Source organism: Delphinus delphis, chromosome 2, assembly GCF_949987515.2.
Source record: "Delphinus delphis chromosome 2, mDelDel1.2, whole genome shotgun sequence".
Taxonomy (NCBI): domain Eukaryota; kingdom Metazoa; phylum Chordata; class Mammalia; order Artiodactyla; family Delphinidae; genus Delphinus; species Delphinus delphis.
The window spans coordinates 106,676,933-106,701,059 of NC_082684.1; the positions used below are offsets into that span (position 1 = coordinate 106,676,933).

At 42.9% G+C, this 24,127-nt stretch overlaps 1 protein-coding gene across 1 annotated transcript in view; it reads right to left on the reverse strand.

Moving 5' to 3' along the window:
- Positions 1-1,711: 1,711 nt before the first annotated feature.
- The window catches only part of TICRR (TOPBP1 interacting checkpoint and replication regulator), a 50,584-nt gene continuing 28,168 nt past the window's right edge, over positions 1,712-24,127 (reverse strand). The window contains exons 16-22 of the mRNA XM_060003628.1: positions 11,044-11,134; positions 9,965-10,026; positions 8,409-8,540; positions 7,635-7,792; positions 3,681-5,853; positions 3,431-3,556; positions 1,712-2,558 (exon numbers count right to left, since the gene is read on the reverse strand). Coding sequence (XP_059859611.1) covers positions 2,446-2,558; positions 3,431-3,556; positions 3,681-5,853; positions 7,635-7,792; positions 8,409-8,540; positions 9,965-10,026; positions 11,044-11,134 — 2,855 coding nt within the window. The 3' untranslated portion in view covers positions 1,712-2,445. The remainder of the gene's footprint in view (positions 2,559-3,430; positions 3,557-3,680; positions 5,854-7,634; positions 7,793-8,408; positions 8,541-9,964; positions 10,027-11,043; positions 11,135-24,127) is intronic.

Sequence of the window (24,127 nt, forward strand, 5' to 3'; positions counted from 1 at the left end):
CTAGCTCTTTATTAAACATTTCTTGTATCCTTTCACTATTGTGCCTCCATTCTTTTCCTGAGATCTTGTTACCTTTACTATCATTACTTGGAATTCTTTTTCAGGGTGATTGCCTATCTCCACTTCACTTAGTTGTTCTTCTGTGGTTTCATCTTGTTCCTTTGTCTGGAACATATTTCTGTGCCCTCTCATTTTGTCTAACTTTTGTCTGTGGTCTCCGTTTCTCAGGCTGCAGAATTTTAATACTTGGTACTGGTACCTACCTGCTGGTGGGTGAGGTTGGTCTAAGAGTCTTGTGCAGGCTTCCTGATGGGAGGGACTGGTGCCTGCCCACTGGTGAGTGGAGCTGGGTCTTGTCCCTCAGGTGGGCAGAGCCATGTCAAAGGGTGTTTATAGGCTATTGGCTCTGGATGACTTTAGGCAGCCTGTTTGCTGATGAGTGGGGCTGTGTTCCCACCCTATTGGTTGTTTGGCCTGAGGCATCCCAGCACTGGAGCCTGCAAGCTGTTGGGCAGGGCAGGGCCAGGTCTTGATGGCCAAATGGCAACCTCTGGGAGAGCTCACACCAATGAGTGTTGCCTGGGGCATCCACCACTAGTGTCGTTGTCCCCACAATGGGCCACAGCTGACCCCCACCTCCCCAGGAGATCCTCTAAGATCCACAGGTAGGTCTGGTCCAAGCTGTAATGGAGTTACTGCTTTGTCCTGGGCCCCAGTGCTTGTGAACATTTTGTGTGCTAAGAGTGGAGTCCCTGTTTCCCCCAGTCCTGTGGAGCTCCTGTACTCAAGTCTAGCTGGCCATCAAAGCCAAATGCTCTGGGGGCTCCTCCTCCCAATGCCAGAACCCCAGGCTGGGGAGCCTGACGTGGGGCTCAGAACTTTCACTCATGTGGGAGAAACTCCACAGATATGGGATTTGATTATATCACTAATGTGCCCCTCCTCCTGTCTTGTTGTGGCTTCTTCTTGGTCTTTGGGTTGTAGAATATCTTGTTTGGTAGGTTCAAGTCTTTTTTGTTGATGGTTGTTCAGCAGTCAGTTGTGATTTTGGTGTTTTCGTGAGAGGAGGTGAGCTCAAGTCCTACTCTGCCATCTTGTCTCTCTCCTTCTGCCACCTTTTGGCTTGAGTTTCAGAAGGATGATTCTGGTCTCACGCTGATGTGTGTGCTGTTGGTTCTGAAGTTCAGCCAAGGCTTGTCACAGAACAGTCAATGGCAACAGGGTTGTGGTTTAAATGGTCTTATGTATATTGCAGGGGGGAGGGGACTGAAAAGCTTAGTAGTATCAAGTTTCGAAAACCATTTTAAAATAAATGACAGTAACCTCTGGAGGGAGAAATGGGAGTTTTCACTTAGAGTTTGATTTACAAGATCATAGTAAGACTCAGGTTTGGGAACACAACAGGCTTGAAAGTTTTTCAGAGACCATGAGACTGTTGAATCAGCTCTGTTAGCGAAGCTCCTGGCCAAGACTTGACAGCAAACTGGTCCACGGGGTGCTCTGGGCATATCCACGACTCAGGTGAGTCTCCCTGTGAATGGTGGGAACTGTGCCAGGGACTAGCTGACTCTCGGGGCAGACCTTGAGATGTGGCTGCTCCAGAAACCACTAGAGCTGGACCCTGGTCACATTTAACCTCAGGCTGGAATGTTATACAGAAATGCACTGCATGCCAAGTAGCTAGAGATGATTTTATTGTTATACAGGGAATGCAAAAGATTTATTCTGCCCCCATGCCAGTCTTCCGTTTGGTGGATGCTGCTTCCACCTCCAGGCACTGCCTCTGTCTTGGGCTCCTGGCCTATAGCAGCTCTGTGAGGGACTGATATGTAGGGGTCCTTCTCCCATTTCGTAAGTGAAGCAGAGTGGTCTGAACTTGCCATGGTCACAGCTGGGGTGGGGTGGAATGGGATCCTGATCTTAACAGTTCCTTGTCTGGTTCCTGACTCCCAGGCTGCCTCTAAGTTACACCACCAGCTATACCACCTTACTAAGGTAGGGCAGGCATTGTGGGTTAGGGCTGGGCTTGGAGGTGGATAGACTCCACAAGGGGGATTTGAAAAGTTGAAGGCATTCACGTGGGAATCTGAAAGCTGATCATGGTAAAGGAGGCTTGGGACCAGGCCCCAGTTTCTTTATGCCCATGGGGACCTGGCTGACCTCACCTTCATGTTTTAAATTTCCTAAGTTCCATTAAGCCTTGGTTATTCCTGTTTCTGTGCAGCAAACTGAGGGTTACATATGATGAGCAGACCAGTAGGGCCCTGGCTCAAATGAACCGAGTTTCTGGGTACATTACTAAGAATTCTTTTAAAATACATGTCTGGAATTCCTTGTACGTCCAGAGAAAACTGCTGTCAGAGCACTTCTGTTAAGAAGTGCGGTAGCTCTGGGCAGGCTCAGTAGTGTTTGTAGTTATAAGTCCCCCAACCAGTTCCATCCTGACTAGCTAATCAGCTTCTTCCGTGTGTAAGTTCTGCTGATGGGACGTCTCCTGGAGAATGCTCGGCTGAAAGGAGAGTCTTCTGCCGTGGGGGAGAATACATCCACATCCTCATCTAGAAAAAGGCAGAAAGACTTAGCATACAGGAAGTAACTGAGAACAGAACAAAAGAAAATGGGCTTCAACTGCAGAGGGTTACACGTTAAGATGGACTTAAAACCAGCATTGCTTGTAGGTTCTCTCATCCCACAGACACGCTACCTATACTATTTCAAGGCCCTCTGCCCTTACCGTCAGCACGGAGCTGACAGCAACAAGTAATTGTGAAAACGCAGAATACCTGTGGCACTTCAGTTTGATACCATGCAGTTCTTTTTGTCTCAGATCTGTGGCGGTTTTGCATGATTTCTATCATGGTCTTGAGGAAAGAGAGCCACTGAAGAGCCCCACCTCCTGCACCCCGCTGCAGTTCTAGCAGAAGGAGGAAACCTCTCTAACCAGTGCAGCTAACAGGGTGAATCCCGTTCTTTGCAGGTGGGGTCGAGGGGAATCCTAGGGTCTGAAGGCTGATTATAATAGCCAGTCCGTTCTCAGACTGAATGTATGGAAACACGGGTAACCCCCGAGGGGAAATGACTGGCTCTGCACACACCACCTACCACTCGTGCTGCTTTCCCCTCAGATCCCAGCGACCACAGACGAGCAGGACGTGATTGTGTGCCAGCTTCTGTCACTGTCTTCAAGAAGCTGAAGTAATTTGGTAGGATGTTGAGGGGTTTTTTGGTTCAAATACACATAAGTTCTAAAGTGGTATTTCTCTGGGAAGGGCACATGACACTGCAGGGATAAAACCATCCCAAACTGTGGCAGTCCCTACGACTCCTGCAAGATGCAAGTGCCTGAAAACCCCGAGCTAGCTTGGGATAGAGCTAACCAAAGGACAGACGATTGATCCTGGTAACATCTTTAGGACCTTCAACAAATTACCTCTGGTGTCTTTACACTGAGAGGAGGGTGCCTTCCCGTGGAACAGCAGCGGAGAGTGGGTCAGCGCCTGCAGACCGCTGGCAGAGAGGCAGCTCCGCACGGCACAGCCAGAAGGCGGGGTGGCACCTGCAGCAATGGCACGGTCAGCACAGCCCGCAGCCCTCACAAGGAAGCCCCAGCCATCCCGTAGGCGTCTCTACAGTGCCTCCTGGCCAACACACCCGACAGAGCTGCACGGCAGCCAACTCACCTGAAACAAACACCTCGTCGCCTGCCATGGAGGGGAGCTGTCGCACACCCGTGCCTGGAGACCTGTCTTCACTCTTACTGACTTGGGAGTCTCCTCTCTGCTTGTCACAGACTCTTTTGGTTTGACACTCAGCCTCCTCCTTGGCAGAAAGGAGTCTCTTCCGAGATCCCAACCCAAACTGTCCCCAGGAGAAGGCTTCCTCAGCCTTAGGCTCACTGTCCCTGGGAGGTGACTGGTCTGGCAGCTGACACACCCCCTCGAGCTCAAAATCCCCCAAGATGGGGGTCTTGGTGATGCTGAGTTCAAGCCCTCGCTCCTTCCCCTCCGGCTCCAGCAGCGACACGCCCCCAGGAAGGTCTGTACCGACCTCGCTCCTCCCAGCAGAGGAGCTGAGGCTGCAGTCCACTGCCCTCTTCCGGCGGGGCCAGTCTTTAATTGTGTCAGGAGTTGTCTTCCCGCTGTGCTTGGGGGATGGTGTCCAAGGAACCCCGATTTCTGTCTGAAATGGAGAGGGGGTACTAGAGGGGCAGCGGGTGGGGGTACAGGACTGGCAGATATAGGTCTGTCCCCCGCTCTTGCCGGGGGTGCCGTGCGAGGGGCGAAGGCAGGGGGGCGACAGGTAGGTGGCTTCGGGTTTGCCTGAGGACTTGCTGGCCCTGGGCACGCTGAGACCAGGGAGGCAGCTCTCCTCTCCCAGAGAGCTCTCCTCCCTTCGCAGGGGCTCGGCTTCTGACAGACAGCTGGGGTCTATCTTTTTAATTCGAAGCTTGGGAAGGCCAGAAGCTTGCATCTCCAGCTCAACCTCATAGGTCTGTGGGCTGGCAGAGGCTCTGGAGGGCCAGGCTGATGCCTGCAGATTCTCTAGTTGGGCGGCAGCCTGGCGCTGCTTCCTGTCTGCGGTGCAGCGCAGGTCGTAGCAGGGTGTCAGGGGAGAGCTGGGCCCAGAGGAAGGAGAAGAGGGAGGAATCCCGGGGTTACACAGAGACGGCTTCTCATAAGTACCCATCCTTGACCCCTCACCTTCTTCCACTGGTGAAACGTTGCTTTTTAAGTTATCACTGCTATGGTGCTCAGCAGCTTCATCCAGGAGAGTGAGATACTCCGAGTCTCTTGCAATAAGCAAAGGAGAGGATGTATGCCAGTGACTCCCAAAGCTAGTCCCAGGGTAACTATGTCTTTCAGGAGGAGATGGAGGAGAGAGGGTCTCTTCCTTCTGGTTCTTTCTAGCATCTGTGATGGCAGCTGGGTTATCAGTTGTGGCAACTCTCAGAACAGCAGAGCTGTTAGGCTGGCCCTCCTGGAAGTTTCTTTCTGTTTTAGAAGTCTTTTTATGCCTTCTCCCAATTTTAGAAGGGGGTGGAGGCGGTAGGAGGTCAGATCTAGCTATCTGTGAGGCTTTGTGGGGAGTCGAGGGAGCAGGACAGGATGGAGATGTGGCTATACTGGGTGATTTCTGGGCCTCCTGCCAATCCAGTTCTCCAGAGGGAGGAGATTCTATAGAAAAATTCCCAAATGAAGTCTTCTCGGAAATACCACATGAAGGAGAGGGAACAGGTTTCTTTGGAGAAGTCAGAGCTGTGTTCCCTGGTTTCTCTGGGGTTCCGACAGCATCATTCCATGGCTGCACCAGCTTCTCTGCCTGAGATGCTCCGGAGCCACGGAGGAGTTGGCGTTTCTGACTTGGAGGTGTGCCCATGAAGGCAGCTCGTCTTCGGACCCCCGAGGCTGCTGCCCTCAGAGAGATGCGAGGAGAGTACTTGCTGGGAGTCAGACACTCACTTCTGGTGTGGGCAGTTGACGAAACCAGGGCTGCCAGACAGGAGGTGCTTTCTGGACTAGAATTCACCAAACGTGGCCAAGCAGAATTCTGCAAAAATCTAGGTGGCTGGCCACCTTGTCTTTGGGGAGTTCTCAGTATTTTTTCAAGAGGAGAGTGACCTTCTGCCAGGGAGTGTCCTTTCTGAGGAGTGGCTTTTCGTCGAGATGGCGAATGCCAGCCGTGTGAGGAGTCTTTTAAGAACTCCTTAAAAATGACCTGTTTGGCAGGGGTCATTTCTGCAGGGGATTTTTGCAGCCTTTCAGGAGTGCGCAACGGAGTTCGTGGCGTATGAGGGAACTTTCTTGGTGTAGCTTTAGAAAAGACTGGAGATTTCCAGCAATTCTTCTCAGGAGTCTGTAAAGAAAAATGCTTATTTCAGTGCTTGAACATCATAACCCATATTCTCTGAAGAGTGTTTTAATAATGTCTAAGTTGATTAAAAAGTCAAATTTGGAAGATTTATATAGTCAGCCAAAGGAATGATCTTAAGTTGGATTTCATATAGTGACAGGTTTCCACTTCCAAAACATGACCCAGATTTTACATGTCCACTTTTTCTAGCACCAAGCGCTGTATCCAATCTTAGTTTCTTCTCCTAAGACAAATAGTTTTAATAATTTGCATACTACAGCCAAAACATGCTTTGCCTCTAACTCTAACTCTGTCACTCCACTACTCACAGCTATCTTCTTCAATGAGACAACTATTTCTGATCTTTGCCTAAAGTAACCTTTCGGAGCCACATCACCTGCTGTTGATCTGCATTCAGCATGTGCTTTTAAGTACCTGCTATGTGCTAGGCAATGTGTGTGCGGGAGGAGGCCCGGGGGGATGAGGTGGAACATGGAATATATGGATATATAAGGCACAGCCTCAAAGATAACATCTCAGAAAGGAAACTCTCCAGCAAAAAACTTCCCTTCTTTCTTGCAAAAATGCAGTTAAATACTCCAACAGGTAAGGAGGTCCAACACCTATTGTTTAATCTTACCTGATCATCTCAAGGGAGTCCTGGTCTAGTTGGCATTTCATGTGGGATACAGACAGATATATAGTATGGCCAATGCAATGACAGGGGCACGCATGGAACAATGTGGGAGCACCGGGAGGGTTGGCTATCTAACCCAGCAAAGGGGAGAAAGAGGGAACAGGAATAGCGAGTCAGGTCTTAAAAGAATGGGTGTGAGCAAGTGAAGACAAAAGGTGGGAAAGTGGGGGAGAGGGAACTTCAGGCATAGAAAACAGTGTAAGCAAAGGCACAAAAGCAAAAAACAGCAGTTGTGTGCATCTGAGGCTGCTGGAAAGGTGGAGTGTGAAGCAGAGATGGCTGAGCAGGGATCAGATCATGGAGGTCCTTGCCTGTCCATGGAGGAGAATGAACATGGTCCTATAGATCTGTGGTTTTCAAACCCTTCCCCACAGTTCCCTCCATATCCTCCTCCATCCTAAGCAGTTTTTGGGTTTCCAAACAAAGATTATTATCTTTGAACACAGGGTTCCATTTTAGGAAAACTTAGAAAACCCTGCTTTAACAGATGAAGAGTCTATAGAGCTTCAAGCAAAGTGATGTGGTCAGAGGAGCGTCCACTGGGGTCACAAAGGTCCTTCTGACCTCTGGGGACAGGATGAATTTGAGAGAGAAGAGGCTACTGAAGTGTTCCAGGCAGAACTGAACTAGGGCAGGAACTGCAGGGATGGAGAAGAGGGAATGAGTATGAGATAGTTTGTCAGTAAAATGGGCAGGACTAATTGAGTAGCCAGGCCTGAGGAGAGGGGGAAGTCCAGGATGACTCCCAGGTTTCTAACATGGGTGACTGGATCGAGTGGGCAATCTAACAGAAACAGATGAATGCTACTGCACATTTCAGAAGGATATATACGTAGTGTCCAATATAAATGGAAGATGAAGCCAAGAGAGTAGGGCGAGATCTTTCTATCTCCTCCCTGCCACCTTGGCCTCAGCCCAACTGCTACCTAAGTCCCCATACACCCAATAATCGTTCATTCAAGTCAACCCCAACCACCTCAAATCTCTGTTATTATCTTCTCTTCCCTACTGGACTCAGTGGTTTTCCTTGTCCACGACTACATGCTCCCCAAACTATACTATCTGAAACATCATCGTAATTTTATACCTGATAAGCTATAGGTATTTCAGAATCCAATGTGTTTCCTGAAGACCTTTTAATTCGAGCTGAACCCTTCTCAGAGGGACTGATCATCTCAGACACTGCCCCGAAAAGAAGCCTCTTGGGAGACCGAATACTTTGGATTGGAGAATTTTCTCTTTGGTCTGCAAGTCAAAAACAGTTACAATATTTCATCCTTTCTCAACTCCTGCGCCCCCCACCCGCCTCCCGCACCAAATACCCATAAAACAGCCAGTCCATATGAGAAAGATGATAATTCTTTTAGAGCAAATAGGGGCAGATCCCACCTAATTATGATAGCAGTCCAATAATTGCTGCCTTCTTGAATTTTAACACTGCATATCAAGCCCAGTCCCTGTGTTAGGAGATGTAGGCAACTGAAATAATTTAATTTGCAAAGACAAATATAAAAAGACATATCTGATAATCCAAGCTAATAATGATAAAAGAATGAAGGACAAACAGCACCTGCCACCTGGAGATGCCTTTCTGTAGGATCTGAACATATGGTAGAAATTACAGGTAATTTCCTCTTGAATGAATGAATTACCCACGAGGATAATGTGGACAGCCAGCCATAGGAATCTAAACGGATGACTCTGATAATGGTGGCCATGGATTGTTCATCTGGTCATCACTCTGAACCTCAAATATTTATACCTATTCTATTTCTCCAACGTCAAACTTCATTCTTTTCCCAACAACACTTCCCACCAAATCTGCATGGACCTCTGAAGACAGGTAGGCAAGCACTGTTACCTGACTTGACTTGCTGGAATGAGTGAACTCGTTGTATACTTCGAGACTTTGGTTGAGACACAGAGTAGAAGGAACCAGAATTTTTCCTGCTGAATGCCAACTGCTTGATTCGAGGACTTCGTCTCAAACTTACTTCTACAAGAACTAATCACAGTTAGTTCTGACAAGAAGAAATGCAAGCTTGACGCTTCCCCACATATTAAATGGGTAAGATTTATGTAACACCACGTACAAGATGGAAAATTGACAAGCTGTTGACTTTGAGATCTCTGAAGTGAGACAAAGCTAAGAGGGATATGATACGTGGCCCCAACAAAGTACCAAAAAAACCCAAAAAACCCCCACAAAAACCAAAAACCAAAAAAACCCTGACCCCCCCCACTATAATCTGCAGAAATTTCATAACCTGCCACCTTTAAGAATGATGTAGAGTGAAAAAAGGTTTGTATAGTGTGAGTTGTTAAAAAGTTTAAAAATGAGTTTTCATATTTATGTTACACATATTTGTATAGAAACAACACCTGTAAGAGTATTATTAAAGCTAAATGTTAATAGTTATTTCTTTTCTTTCTCTTTTTTAAAACATATTTATTGGAGTATAATTGCTTTACTATGCTGTGTTAGTTTCTGCTGTATAACAAAGTGAATCAGCTATATGTGTACATATATCCCCATATCTCCTCCCTCAACAGACTTATTTCTAATTTGTGGGATTACCAAGTGATAACTAAATTCTTGGCTTCTCTGTGTTTTCTAATTTTTCTACAATAAACATAAACTACTTGATTTAAAGAAGTTAGTTTTTGGAAACCCCTCCTTCATCATGTATACTTTTTTTTTTTGTGGTACGCAGGCCTCTCACTGTTGTGGCCTCTCCCGTTGCGAGCACAGGCTCTGGACGCACAGGCTCAGCGACCATGGTTCACAGGCCTAGCCGCTCTGTGGCACATGGAATCTTCCCAGACCGGGCACGAACCCGTGTTCCCTGCATCGGCAGGCGGACTCTCAACCACTGCACCACCAGGGAAGCCCCATCATCATGTATACTTTAAAAATAAGCCACAGGGGACTTCCCTGGTAGTCCAGTAGGTAAGACGCCACGCTCCTAATGCAGGGGGACTCAAGTTCAATCCCTGGTCGGGGAACTAGACCCCGCACGCATGCTGCAACTAAGGGTCCGCATGCCACAAGTAAAAGATCCTGCATGCTGCAACTAAGACCCAGTGCAGCCAAAATAAACAAACAAATAAATATATATATATATTTTAAAAAAGCCACAGCACTTTATATTAACGTAGTAGTTTAGCTTTCACCCTGAATCCCATTTCTCTTGTGTAAAAATATTTCTTCTCCAGAAACTCTTAGTACATTCTATGTAAAAGACCATTCACCAGTAAATATGTACTGATATACGTTGTGGGCCCAGAGCTGTCATAATGTCTGTAAAGTATCTTAGGCTATGCTGAGCGATAATACCAGTATAGAATAGCTTTCACAGAAAGTAGAGGAAACACAAAAACTGAGAACCCTAAAAAAAAAACAAAAGGAGGTAATACCATCATCTCCTTTTTCCGGGGACTCTTCAACAACGTCAATTTCAGGACCAGGATCAGAGGACCTTGAGGAACAGCAAGTACAAGGATTATTCAACACCACTCATAAATGACGCATGTCAAAGAGCTACAGGTTCACACCTCACAAGGTAACAAAGACCACAAGTGGTCTTTGGCAAGCACTCTCACACATTACTGTCAAGAATGAAATGGTAAGAATATTTTTTTTTGGAAAGCAGTTTGACAACATAAAGTTAAAAATATGTATACCTTCTGACCCACAAATTTCACTTCTTACAATTTACCCTGTAGATAAACATGCACAAGTGTGTAAAATCCACACACAAATAATGTCCAAATGGAGCCTTGACAAGGAGGAGTAGATGCACTTCTCCCCATTCTCCCTGTTATGTACAGCTAAGAACCCTGGATATTACATATAAAGGAAGCATAAGACTCTCAAAGGTGGAGAGAAGAGGCTTGGGACTTTAGGACCTGAGAAGAGACAGGGCAGCGAGCCCCCGGAGCTCCTGGATTGGGCGCCCGACAACCTGACAACCCCGATACACCAAGAGGTGCAGATGAAAACTGCCCTAAGGATAGCTAGCTCTCCTAGCCAAAGAACCAGGAAAGAGGCAGCCAAGCAAGACAGAAACTTTCAGACCAGAACTGCCCTACTCCAAGTGCCATGGCAAGCTGTGGTCCCACCACAGGCCAAGTTGGGATCCCAGACTTCCAGCCTTGCCTGGCAGTGAGACTCCCTCCTTCCCCAGGTCAACACATGAATAGATTTTTAAATCAGGCAGTATGCATTCAAATGGAATACTACTCAGCAATAAAATGGAACTACTGATATATGCAACATGGATAAATCTCAATAATTATGCCAAGTGAAAGAGGCGAGACACAAAGAGTGCATTCTGTATGGATCTCCAGCCCCCATAAAATCTACAGAATGCTCTTTGGTTATAAGCAACACAGTTGAGACTAGAATCACAAAGGTCATGAGAAGGTAAACATGGCCCATAAGATTAGGAGGGCTGTGCAGGTGTATGAAGAAGATAGACAAGGATGTCATTTACCTGCCCTTGATCTGTCTATGAAGCAGCCTTCTGGAGATTTGCTTATGTACTGGAGTCTCGGCCACACTCTTGGTTAGCAGCTTGCGATAACCTAAAATGTAAAAAGGATAAATTTCACATAATCTTATCAAGAAGGAAGAGCAAGGCAAAGGGAACAGTTTGAACTTAAATATGGTCTAATGTTTAGCCGGAGTGGCTCTTAATGGTCTTTTGGACCAAGGTCTAACCATAAGACTCAATTTAACATGATATAACAATTTATCAACACTATTGGAGTTTAATAATAAATAAGCCAATGTAAAATATTATAAAATTTTAAGATAATATTCCTGAAAAAGTGAAAAGTTCTCATTTATTTGGGCTAACACATCTGTGCACCTACTTGGTGGTTCTTGTATTTATGATTAAATGAAATAAAGCATGTGAAAATGCTGATGTGTCATACAATAAGATGTTTAATATAACGATAAATCTAACTTATGCTCTGGCATAAGTTTTCTCAATAGAGTAGGTATGCAAGCTACTCATGGGAGGACTGGTTTTAAGGGAGATAAAAATGACTAGAAAGAAGAGTGATGTCAGCAGGAATGTGGAGTAAGGACCTCTTAAAAAAACTCTCCTCCATTAAAGGAACGAGAACACTGGCAAAAGTTCAAAATCAATTTTTCCAGAACTCTGGCAATTAACCAGTTTGGAACAATCCAGGGAGTATTTATTCAACAAAAGCAGCTGAATCTCATTAAGAATAGCAAGCTTTGTGGAACTTTAACTTGCCCCAATCCCAACCTCCTCTCCCTAGGCCTGTGGTAACCTTGAGAACCAAAAGCCCATAATTACAGTGAAAACCAACAGCCCAGGAGCCTCTGGATGGAACAGAATGGGATCCAAGCTCCTCCAAAGCCCCATTTCCAGATAACAATTTGGCCTGTCTGGCGGTTCCCTGGAAAATCCCACTCACAAGGCCTGTCTTTATTTGACCTGACTCAGAACTCATCCAATGCAAACAACGTTTTTCCAGGGAGCATTTACTGAAAACAATCAGCAGCAACTGTAAACATCACAGCTGCCTGAGGTGGTGATAACACTTGGGGCAAACCACAAGCTGACCAAAAGTTTAGATGGGAAAACTGGGGAGTGAGATGTCCCTAAGGGACTCTGCTGACTTCTGACACACTCCTGGGACCCTAAAAGTACATGTGTGGTAGGGCTGTGTGCATGCCCAGGATGGACCCAAGAAGGCCCTTAGCTGTCACCTCTGGCTGACCTTGAGGCTCTGGAAAACAGAAAGAGTTGTAAAATGTCTGGCTGAGTATTGAAGACATGAGCCAATGCACACATAGGGCCCCTCAGCAAAGGCTGGGAAACTTACTGGTTCTGGGCATGTAAGAAAATCTCTGTCCAACCCTTAGCTGACCACTAAGCTAACCAAGCAGAGACTTCAGTGGCTACACATGACAGAATACAGACTTAAAAGACTTAGTTCAGGAAAGTAAACAAACAAAAGCAGTAATGGTAACAACAAACCCTGCCCTGGAGCAGTGGCAATCTGATCATCAGAGTTGACTCATTATTTAAAATGTCCAGTTGTCAACAAAAAATATGAGACAAGAAACAAGAAAGAATGGCCCACACACAGTGGGAAAAAAAAAATCATTCAACAGAAAGCATCCCTGAGGAAGTCCAGACACTGAATTTATTAGCCCAAGACCTTAAATTAGCTATCTGAAATATGTCCAAAGGAAAAAAAAATCATATCTAAAGAACTAAAGGAATGTATGAATGAGCCTGATGACTTGCCAAACAGAGAATGTCAATAAAGAGAAATATCATTAAAAAACAGAACCAAATAGAAATTCTGAAGTTGAAAAGTACACTATCTAAAATGAAAAACTCATTAGAGGGGCCCAGCAGTTGATATGAGGTGGCAGAAGAAAGAATCAACAAATTGAAGACAAGTAATTGAGATTATCCAGTCTGAGGGACAAAAAGAAAAAAGAAGAAAAATGAACAGTCTCAGACACCCATACGACACAATCAAGCATAATAACATAGGCACAGTGGGAGTCCTGGAGGAAGAGGAGAGAAAGAGGCAGAAAAAATATTTGAAGAAATACTGGCTGAAAACTTCCGATGTTTGATGACAGACATTACGTAGCCAAGAAGCTCAACAAACCTAAGTATGATAAAGTCAAAGAGATCCACACCAGACAAATCATAATCAAACTGTTAGAAGCCAAAGGGGAAGAGAGAATCTTGAAAGAAACAAGAAAGCAGTGATCCATCATGTACCAGGAACCCTCAATAAGATTAACAGCTGATTTCTCATCAGAAACATAGGATAACAAAAAGGCACTGAGATGAAAGGCAAAGTGCTGAAAGAAAAAGACTCAAGGATTCTATATCCTCTAAAACTGTTACTCAAACATGAAGGAGAAATCAGCACATCCTCTCCACCTCCAAAGAAACACCCAAAAAACAACACTGAGAGAATCTGACACTAGCAGACCAGCCCTAAAAGTAATATCAGTTCTACAGGATGAAAGGAAAGGGCACTATAGAGTAACATGAATCCACGTGAAGAATTAAAGAGCACTGGTAAAGGCAACTATACAAGTAAATGCAAAGAACAGAATAGAAGTATTTTTGGGGCTTCCCTGGTGACGCAGTGGTTGAGAGTCCGCCTGCCGATGCAGGGGACACGGGTTTGTGCCCCGGTCCGGGAAGATCCCACATGCCGCAGAGCGGCTGGGCCCGTGAGCCATGGCCGCTGAGCCTGTGCATCGGGAGACTGTGCTCCACAACGGGAGAGGCCACAACAGTGAGAAGCCCGCGTACCGCAAAAAAAAAGAGTATTTTTGTTTGTAATTCTTTTCTCCTTTGAGTTAAAAGATAAAGCAATGATTACAAATGTACTGATGGGCATACAATGCATAAACATGTAATCTGTATGACAATATAGCCCAACGAAGGGGATAGAAAACAGAGTTATACAGAAGGAAAGTTTTTGTATACTCCTGAAATTAAGTTGGTATTAACCTCAACTAGATAAATTAAGATACTTAATTGTAACCCCCAGAAAAAGTGACATCACATGAAACAGGGAAGTAGGAAGCTCTAGGGTTTGGTCCCTCCCCCCAAACAACTAGTAAACTAGGGAAAAAAATTATCAGAGTAAACTATTTTGGAACTCTGGAACCTGACTGGCACTTATGACAACCAGGGAAGTGCCTGATGAAGGGAGAGGCTGATATTTAGTAAGTAAATGACGTGCACGAACCAGCTACCAGCCTCCTTTGCTCAGCCCTGCTGTAGCTGTGGGGACAGTGGCCCACATTCTAGGAGCAGCTGGCTGGTGGTAGGGCAGACAGTGGGGACCCTGTCTTCCAAATTTGCGGTTATACGGTTCAGTCAGTGTGCTTTGGAGAGTGGAGTCCTGTGGGGCTGGTGCAGACATTTGCCTTGATTTCTGCTCTCTCAGGCTGCAGCAGCTTTCCCCCACTGCATCTAACAGAAGATTTAGAGGGACAGGAACACCTTTTTGGAGCCAGACACTTAAGGAAATCTTTGTCAGGCCACTGGCTAACCACAGAGATAACAGAACAGAAACTTCAGTGACCACACAAGAAGGAATACACGCTTTGTAAAGAACAGTTTGGAAAACGCACAAATGGACAGACCCTCAATAAGCAAAGATCAGCAATTCCTCAGAAGTGGGAGAATTTGATCTCCAGAGTTAACCAACTGTAATATTCAGAATATCTAATTCTCAAAAAAGAATTACAAAGCATACAAAGAAACAGGAAAGTGTGTCCAGGAAAAAGGAATTTGACAGAAACCACCCTTGAGAAATCCCAGACATTGGAATCACTGGTCAAATATGTTAAATCAAATATTCTAAACATGCTCAACAAGCTCAAGGAAAAAAAAGAACAAAGAATTAAAAGAAATAAAGAAAACGATAAATAAAATGAGAATACCAATAAAGGGACAGAAATTATATAAAGGAACCAAACAGAAATTTTTGAGCTGAAAAGTACAATAACTGAAATGAAAAGTTCACTAGAGGGGTTCAACCTCAGATTTGAGCAGGCAGAAAAATCAATAAACTTGAAGATAAGACAATCAAAACTATCCAATCTGAGCAGAAAGAAAAGAGGATAAAGAAAAATGAACAAAGCCTGCTTAAGGGACCTGTGAGACACCATCAAGCATAACAATATACAGACACTGGGAGTCCTAGAAGAAAAAGGAGAAGAGAGAAAAAGGCAGAAAAAAGTCGGGAGAAATAATGGTTGTAAATTTGCTAAATATGATGGAAATATATAGCAACAGAGTGTATACTATTGAAACTAAGTCGTATTATTCAACAGGTTTAAATTTAAGGTGTTAATTGTAATCTCCAAGGTAAACACTAAGAAAATAATTAGAAAATATACAGAAAAAAAGATGAAGGGAATTGAAACAGTATACTACAAAAAAACAAAACAAATCAGCTACAAAAATGGCAGTAACAGAAAAATGAAAGAACAAAAGAGGTATAAGATATATAAAAAAATAAGTAGAAAATGGCAGAAGTCCTTCCTTATCAGTAACTACATTAAATGTAAATGGATTAAGTGTTTCAATTAAAAGGCAGAAATTGGGGACTTCCCTGGTGGTACAGTGGTTAAGACTGTGCTCCCAATGCAGGGAGCCCAGGTTTGATCCTTAGTCAGGGAACTAGATCCCACATGCATGCCATAACTAAGGAGCCCATGTGCCACAATTAAGGAGCTGCTGAGCTGCAACTAAGACCCAGCACAACCAAATAAAAAAAATAAATAAATGTTAAAAAAAAAAAGGGCAGAAATTGGCAGAATGGATTTTTAAAAATATGATCCAACTATATTCTGTCTATAAGCTCACTTTAGATACAAAGAGGTTGAAAGTAAAAGGACAGAAAAAGATATTGTATGCAAAAGAGAGCTCGCATGGCTATATTATTGTCAAAATAGATTTTAAGTCAAAAAAGGTTCAAAAGACAAAGTTCATCATGTTGATTTAAAAAATTCAATCCATTAAGTGATACAATTATAAACATATACACGCAACTAACAACAGGGCCCCAAACTCTATGAAGCATGAAACTGACAGAATTGAAGGAAGAAAAAAATAGATAAGTCAACAATAATACTTGGAGACTTTAATACCCTGATTTCAATGATAGAACGTCTATACAGAAGATCAAAAAGAAAACAGAAGACTTGAACACCATAAACCGACTAGGCATAACAGACATCTATAGGCATTCTACCCAAGAGCAGAACACACATTCTTCTCAAGTACACATAGAACATTAACCAGAACAGGCCAAATGTTAGGCCATAAAACAAGTCTCAAAAAATTTAAAAAGACCAAAATCATACAAAGTATGTTCTTCAACTACAATGGTATGAAATTAGAAACTAGTAACAGAAATTTGTGGAATTAACAAATATGTGAAAATTTACACCCTCCTAAATAGCCAAAGGACCAAAGAAAAAAAATCACAAGGGAAATTAGAAAATATTTTGAGATGATGAAATTGAAAACACAACATACCAAAACTTACAGGATGAAGCTAAAGCAGCGCTTAGAGGGGAATTTGTACCTGTAAAAAGCTGTATTAAAAAAGAAGTCTGGGGAATTCCCTGGCAGTCCAGTGTAAGGACTCCGCGCTTCCACTGCAGGGGCCACGGGTTCAATCCCTAGTCAGGAAACTAAGATCCCACAAGCCATGCAGCGTGGTCAAAAACAAAAACAAAAAAGAAGCCTGGAACCCTCCTACACTGTTGTTGGGAAAGTAAACTGGTACCTTTACATTGGTACCTAAACCACTATGGGGAACAGTATGGAGGTTCTTTTAAAAACTAAAAATAGAACTACCATATGATCCAGCAATCCCACTCCTGGGCATATATGTCTGGAAGAAGCCATAATTCGAAAATATACACGCACCCCAATGTTCACTGCAGCACTATTTACAACAGCCAAGACATGGAAGCAACCTAAATGTTCATCGGCAGAGGAAAGGATAAAGAAGACATGGTACATATATACAATGGAATATTAGCCATAAAAAAGAATGAAATAATGCAATTTGCAGCAACATGGATGGACCTAGAGATTATCATACTAAGTGAAGTAAGTCAGAGAAAGACAAATATGATGTAACTTATATGTGGAATCTAAAAAAATGATCAAATGAACTCATTTACAAAACAGACACAGACTCAGACTTTGAAAACAAACTTTTGGTTACCAAAGGGGAAAGGTGGGGGTAATTAGGAATTGGGAATTAACATATATACACTACTAATATATAAAACAGATAATCAACAAGCTTCTACTGTAGAGCACAAAGAACTCTATTCCATATTCTGTAATAACCTATATGGGAAAAAGAGTCTGAAAAAGAATGGATATATGATAATGTGTAACTAAATCACTTTGCTGTACACCTGAAACTAACACAACATTGTAAATCAACTATACTCCAATATAAAATAAAAATTTTAAAAAAAAGGACAGTGGTGATAAACTGTTCAATGAGTGATGTAAATAAAAAAAAAGCATGTATTTTAAAAAATCAATAACAAAACCTTAATCTTAAAAAAAACTGAAAAAGATCAAACTAACATCAAAGCAAGTAGAGGGAAGGAAAAAATAAAGATTACACAGGAAGTAAACGAAATCAAGAGTAGAAAAATAATAGAAACATCAATGAAACCAACAGTTGGCTCTTTGAAAAGATCTTTAAGTTAACAAACCTTTAGCTAGATTGACAAAGAAAAAATACAGAACACTCAAACAACTATGAAAGAGAGAATAAAACTGCCAAACTTACAGAAATAAAAAAGGACTATGAGGTAATACTACAAACAATTGCATAGCAGCAAATTAGAAAACCTAGATGAAATGGACAAATTCCTAGAAAGACAAACAACTGAAAACAGACTAAACAATAGAAAATCTGAATAAACCTATAACAAGTAAAAAAAAAATGAAACTGTTATCAAAAAACTTCCAAAAAATACCCAGGACTAGATGGCTTCACTGCTGAATTCTACCTAACATTTAAAAAGAACTGGGGGGATCCTAGTAAGAGAAGAGAGATATTTGAAACACACAGACACAAAGTGGAAAGCCATGTGAAGACAGAAGTGAAGATTGAAGTGATACATCTATAAGACAAGGAACTTCAAGGATAGCATAAACCACCAGCAGTTAGGAGCCAGATACACCAGAAATACATCTACACGTGGAACAACTCTTACAGAACACCTACTGAACGCTGGCAGAAGACCTCAGACATCCCAAAAGGCAAGAAACTCCCCATGTACCCGGTTAGGGCAAAAGAAAAAACAGAGACAAAAGAATAGGGATGGGACCTGCACCAGTGGGAGGGAGCTGTGAAGGAGGAAAGGTTTCCACACACTAGGAAGCCCCTTCACGGGCGGAGACTGCGGGTGGCGGAGGGGGGGAGCTTCGGAGCCGCTGAGGAGAGCGCAGCAACAGGGGTGCGGAGGGCAAAGCAGGGCGATTCCCACACAGAGGATCGGTGCCGACCGGCACTCACCAGCCCCAGAGGATTGTCTGCTCACCCGCCGGGGCTGCGAGCTGAGGCTCGGGCTTCTGTCGGAGTGCAGGGAGAGGACTGGGGTTAGCGGTGTGAACGCAGCCTGAAGGGGTTAGTGCGCCACGGCTAGCCGGGAGGGAGTCCGGTAAAACTCTGGACCTGCCGAAGAGGCAAGAGACTTTTTCTTCCCTCTTTGTTTCCTGGTGCGCGAGGAGAGGGGATTAAGAGCGCTGCTTAAAGGAGCTCCAGAGACAGGCACGAGCCGCGGCTATCAACGCGGTCCCCAGAGACGGGCATTAGACGCTAAGGCTTTTGTTGAAGGCTGTGTGCGAGCACAGGTCACTATCCACACCTCTCTTCCGGGGAGCCTGTGCAGCCCGCCACTGCCAGGTTCCTGGGATCCAGGGAAAACTTCCCCGGAAGAACGCACGGCGAGCCTCAGGCTGGTGCAACATCACGTTGGCCTCTGCCGCCGCAGGCCCGCCCCGCACTCCGTGCCCCTCCCTCCCCCCCAGCCTAAGTGAGCCAGAGCCCCGAATCAGCGGCTCCTTTAACCCCGTCCTGTCTGAGCGGAAAAACAGACGCCCTCCGGCAACCTACATACAGAGGCGGGGCCAAATCCAAAGCTGAGCCCCTGGGAGCTGTGAGAACAAAGAAGAGAAAGGGAAATCTCTCCCAGCAGCCTCAGAAGCAGCGGATTGAAGCTCCACAATCAACTTGATGTACCCTGCATCTGTGGTATACATGAATAGACAACGAATCATCCCAAATTGAGGAGGTGGACTTTTAGAGCAAGATTTATGATTTTTTTTCCCCTTTTCCTCTTTTTGTGAGTGTGTATGTGTATGCCTCTGTGTGCGATTTTGTCTGTATAGCTTTGCTTCCACCATTTGTCCTAGGATTCTATCCGTCCGTTTTTTTTTCTTTTCTTAAATTTTTTTCTTAATAATTTTAATTTTAATAGCTTTATTTTATATTACTATATCTTCTTTTTTTCTTTCCTTCCTTCCCTCCTTTAGACAATGAATCATCCCAAATTGAGGAGGTGGACTTTGAGAGCAAGATTTATGATTTTTTTCCCCTTTTCCTCTTTTTGTGAGTGTGTATGTGTATGCTTCTGTATGAGATTTTGTCTGTATAGCTTTGCTTCCACCATTTGTCCTAAGGTTCTATCCATCCGGTTTTTTTTTAATTTTTTTCTTAATTATTATTTTTAATTTAATAACTATTATATTTTACTTTATTTTATCTTCTTTCTTTTTTCCTTCCTTCCCTCCTTCCTCCCACCGTCCGTCCTTCCGTCCCTCCCTCCCTCTCTCCTTTCTTTCTTTCCTTCTTTGCTTCTTCCTTCCTTTCTTCCTACTTCTACTAATTCTTTCTCTCTACTTTTTCTCCCTCTTATTCTGAACCGTGTGGATGAAAGGCTCTTGGTGCTGCAGGCAGGAGTGAGTGCTGTGCCTCTGAGGTGGGAGAGCCAACTTCAGGACACTGGTCAACAAGAGACCTCCCAGCTCCACATAATATCAAACGGCAAAAATCTCCCAGAGATCTCCATCTCAATGCCAGCACGCAGCTTCACTCAACGACCAGCAAGCTACAGTGCTGGGCACCCTATGCCAATCAACTAGCAAAACAGTAACACAACCCCACCCATTAGCAGAGAGGCTGCCTAAAATCATAATAAGTCCACAGACACCACAAAACACACCACCAGACGTGGACCTGCCCACCAGAGAGAAAAGATCCAGCCTCTTCCACCAGAACACAGGCACTAGTCCCCTCCACCAGGAAGCCTACATAACCCACTGAACCAACCTTAGCCACTGGGGACAGACACCAAAAACAACGGGAACTACGAACCTGCAGCCTGCAAAAAGGAGACCCCAAACACAGTAAGATAAGCAAAATGAGAAGACAGAAAAACACACCGCAGATGAAGGAGCAAGATAAAAACCCACCAGACCTAACAAATGAAGAGGAAATAGGCAGTCTACCTGAAAAAGAATTCAGAATAATGATAGTAAAGATGATCCAAAATCTTGGAAATAGAATAGACAAAATGCAAGAAAACATTTAACAAGGACCTAGAAGTACTAAAGATGAAACAAACAACGATGAACAACACAATAAATGAAATTAAAGATACTCTAGATGGAATCAGTAGCAGAATAACTGAGGCAGAAGAACGGATAAGTGACCTGAAAGATAAAATAGTGGAAATTACTACTGCAGAGCAGAATAAAGAAAAAAGAATGAAAAGAACTGAGGACAGTTTCAGAGACCTCTGGGACAACATTAAACGCACCAACATTCGAATTATAGGGGTTCCAGAAGAGGAGAAAAAGAAAGGGAATGAGGAAATATTTGAAGAGATAATAGTTAAAAACTTCCCTAATATGGGAAAGGAAATAGTTAATCAAGTACAGGAAGCACAGAGAGTCCCATACAGGATAAATCCAAGGAGAAATACGCCAAGACACATATTAATCAAACTGTCAAAAATTAAATACAAGGAAAGCATATTAAAAGCAGCAAGGGAAAACAACAAATAACACACAGGGAATCCCCATAAGGTTAACAGCTGATCTTTCAGCAGAAACTCTACAAGCCAGAAAAGAGTGGCAGGACATATTTAAAGTGATGAAGGAGAAAAACCTGCAACCAAGATTACTCTACCTAGCAAGGATCTCATTCAGAGTTGACGGAGAAATTAAAACCTTTACAGACAAGCAAAAGCTGAGAGAGTTCAGCACCACCAAACCAGCTCTACAACAAATGCTAAAGGAACTTCTCTAGGCAAGAAACACAAGAGAAGGAAAAGACCTACAATAATGAACCCAAAACAATTTAGAAAATGGGAATAGGAACATACATATCGATAATTACCTTAAATGTAAATGGACTAAATGCTCCCACCAAAAGACACAGATTGGCTGAATGGATACAAAAACAAGACCCATATATATGCTATCTACAAGAGACCCACTTCAAACCTAGAGACACATGCAGACTGAAAGTAAGGGGATGGAAAAAGATATTCCATGCAAATGGAAACCAAAAGAAAACTGGAAGAGCAATTCTCATATCAGACAAAACAGACTCTAAAATAAAGACTATTAGAAGAGACAAAGGGCACTACATAATGATCAAGGGATTGATCCAAAAAGAAGATATAACAATTGTAAATATTTATGCACCCAACATAGGAGCACCTCAATACATAAGGCAAATACTAACAGCCACAAAAGGGGAAATCGACAGTAGCACATTCATAGTAGGGAACTTTAACACCCCAATTTCACCAATGGACAGATCATCCAAAACGAAAGTAAATAAGGAAACACAAGCTTTAAATGATACATTAAACAAGATGGACTTAATTGATATTTATAGGACATTCCATCCAAAAACAACAGAATACACATTTTTCTCAAGTGCTCATGGAACATTCTCCAGGATAGATCATATCTTGGGTCACAAATCAAGCCTTGGTAAATTTAAGAAAATTGAAATTGTATCAAGTATCTTTTCCAACCAACCACAATGCTATGAGGTTAGATATCAATTACAGGAAAAGATCTGTAAAAACTACAAACACATAGAGGCTAAACAATACACTACTTAATAATGAAGTGATCACTGAAGAAATCAAAGATGAAATCAAAAAATACCTAGAAACAAATGACAATGGAGACACGACGACCCAAAACCTATGGGATGCAGCAAAAGCAGTTCTAAGAGGGAAGTTTATAGCAATACAAGCCCACCTTAAGAAACAGAAAACATCTTGAATAAACAACCTAACCTTGCACCTAAAGCAATTAGAGAAAGAAGAACAAAAAAACCCCAAAGTTACCAGAAGGAAAGAAATCATAAAAATCAGATCAGAAATAAATGAAAAAGAAATGAGGGAAACGATAGCAAAGATCAATAAAACTAAAAGCTGGTTCTTTGAGAAGATAAACAAAATAGATAAACCATTAGCCAGACTCATCAAGAAAAAAAGGGAGAAGACTCAAATCAATAGAATTAGAAATGAAAAAGGAGAAGTAACAACTGACACTGCAGAAATACAAAAGATCATGAGGGATTACTACAAGCAACTCTATGCCAATATAATGGACAACCTGGAAGAAATGGACAAATTCTTAGAAATGCACAACCTGCCAAGACTGAACCAGGAAGAAATAGAAAATATAAACAGACCAATCACAAGCACTGAAATTGAAACTGTGATTAAAAATCTTCCAACAAACAAAAGTCCAGGACCAGATGTCTTCACAGGCGAATTCTATCAAACATTTAGAGAAGAGCTAACACCTATCCTTCTCAAACTCTTCCAAAATATAGCAGAGGGAGGAACACTCCCAAATTCATTCTACGAGGCCACCATCACCTGGATACCAAAACCAGACAAGGATGTCACAAAGAAAGAAAACTACAGGCCAATATCACTGATGAACATAGATTCAAAAATCCTCAACAAAATACTAGGAAACAGAATCCAACAGCACATTAAAAGGATCATACACGTTGATCAAGTGGGGTTTATTCCAGGAATGGAAGGATTCTTCAATATACGCAAATCAATCAATGTGATAAACCATATTAACAACTTGAAGGAGAAAAACCATATGATCATCTCAATAGATGCAGAGAAAGCTTTTGACAAAATTCAGCACCCATTTATGATAAAAACCCTGCAGAAAGTAGGCATAGAGGGAACTTTCCTCAACATAATAAAGGCCATATATGACAAACCCACAGCCAACATCATCCTCAATGGTGAAAAACTGAAAGCATTTCCACTAAGATCAGGAACAAGACAAGGTTGCCCACTCTCACCACTCTTACTCAACATAGCTTTGGAAGTTTTAGCCACAGCAATCAGAGAAGAAAAGGAAATAAAAGGAATCCAAATCAGAAAAGAAGTAAAGCTGTCACTGTTTGCAGATGACATGATACTATACATAGAGAATCCTAAAGGTGCTACCAGAAAACGACTAGAGCTAATCAATGAATTCAGTAAGGTTGCAGGGTACAAAATTAATGCACAGAAATCTCTGGCATTCCTATACACTAAGGATGAAAAATCTGAAAATGAAATCAAGAAAACACTCCCATTTACCATTGCAACAAAAAGAATAAAATATCTAGGTATAAACCTACCTAAGGAGACAAAAGACCTGTATGCAGAAAATTATAAGACACTAATGAAAGAAATTAAAGATGATACAAATAGATGGAGAAATATACCATGTTCTTGGACTGGAAGAATCAACATTGTGAAAATGACTCTACTACCCAAAGCAATCTATAGATTCAATGCAATCCCTATCAAACTACCGATGGCATTTTTCAGAGAACTAGAACAAAAAATTTCACAATTTGTATGGAAACACAAAAGACCCCGAATAGCCAAAGCAATCTTGAGAAAGAAAAACGGAGCTGGAGGAATCAGGCTCCCTGACTTCAGACTATACTACA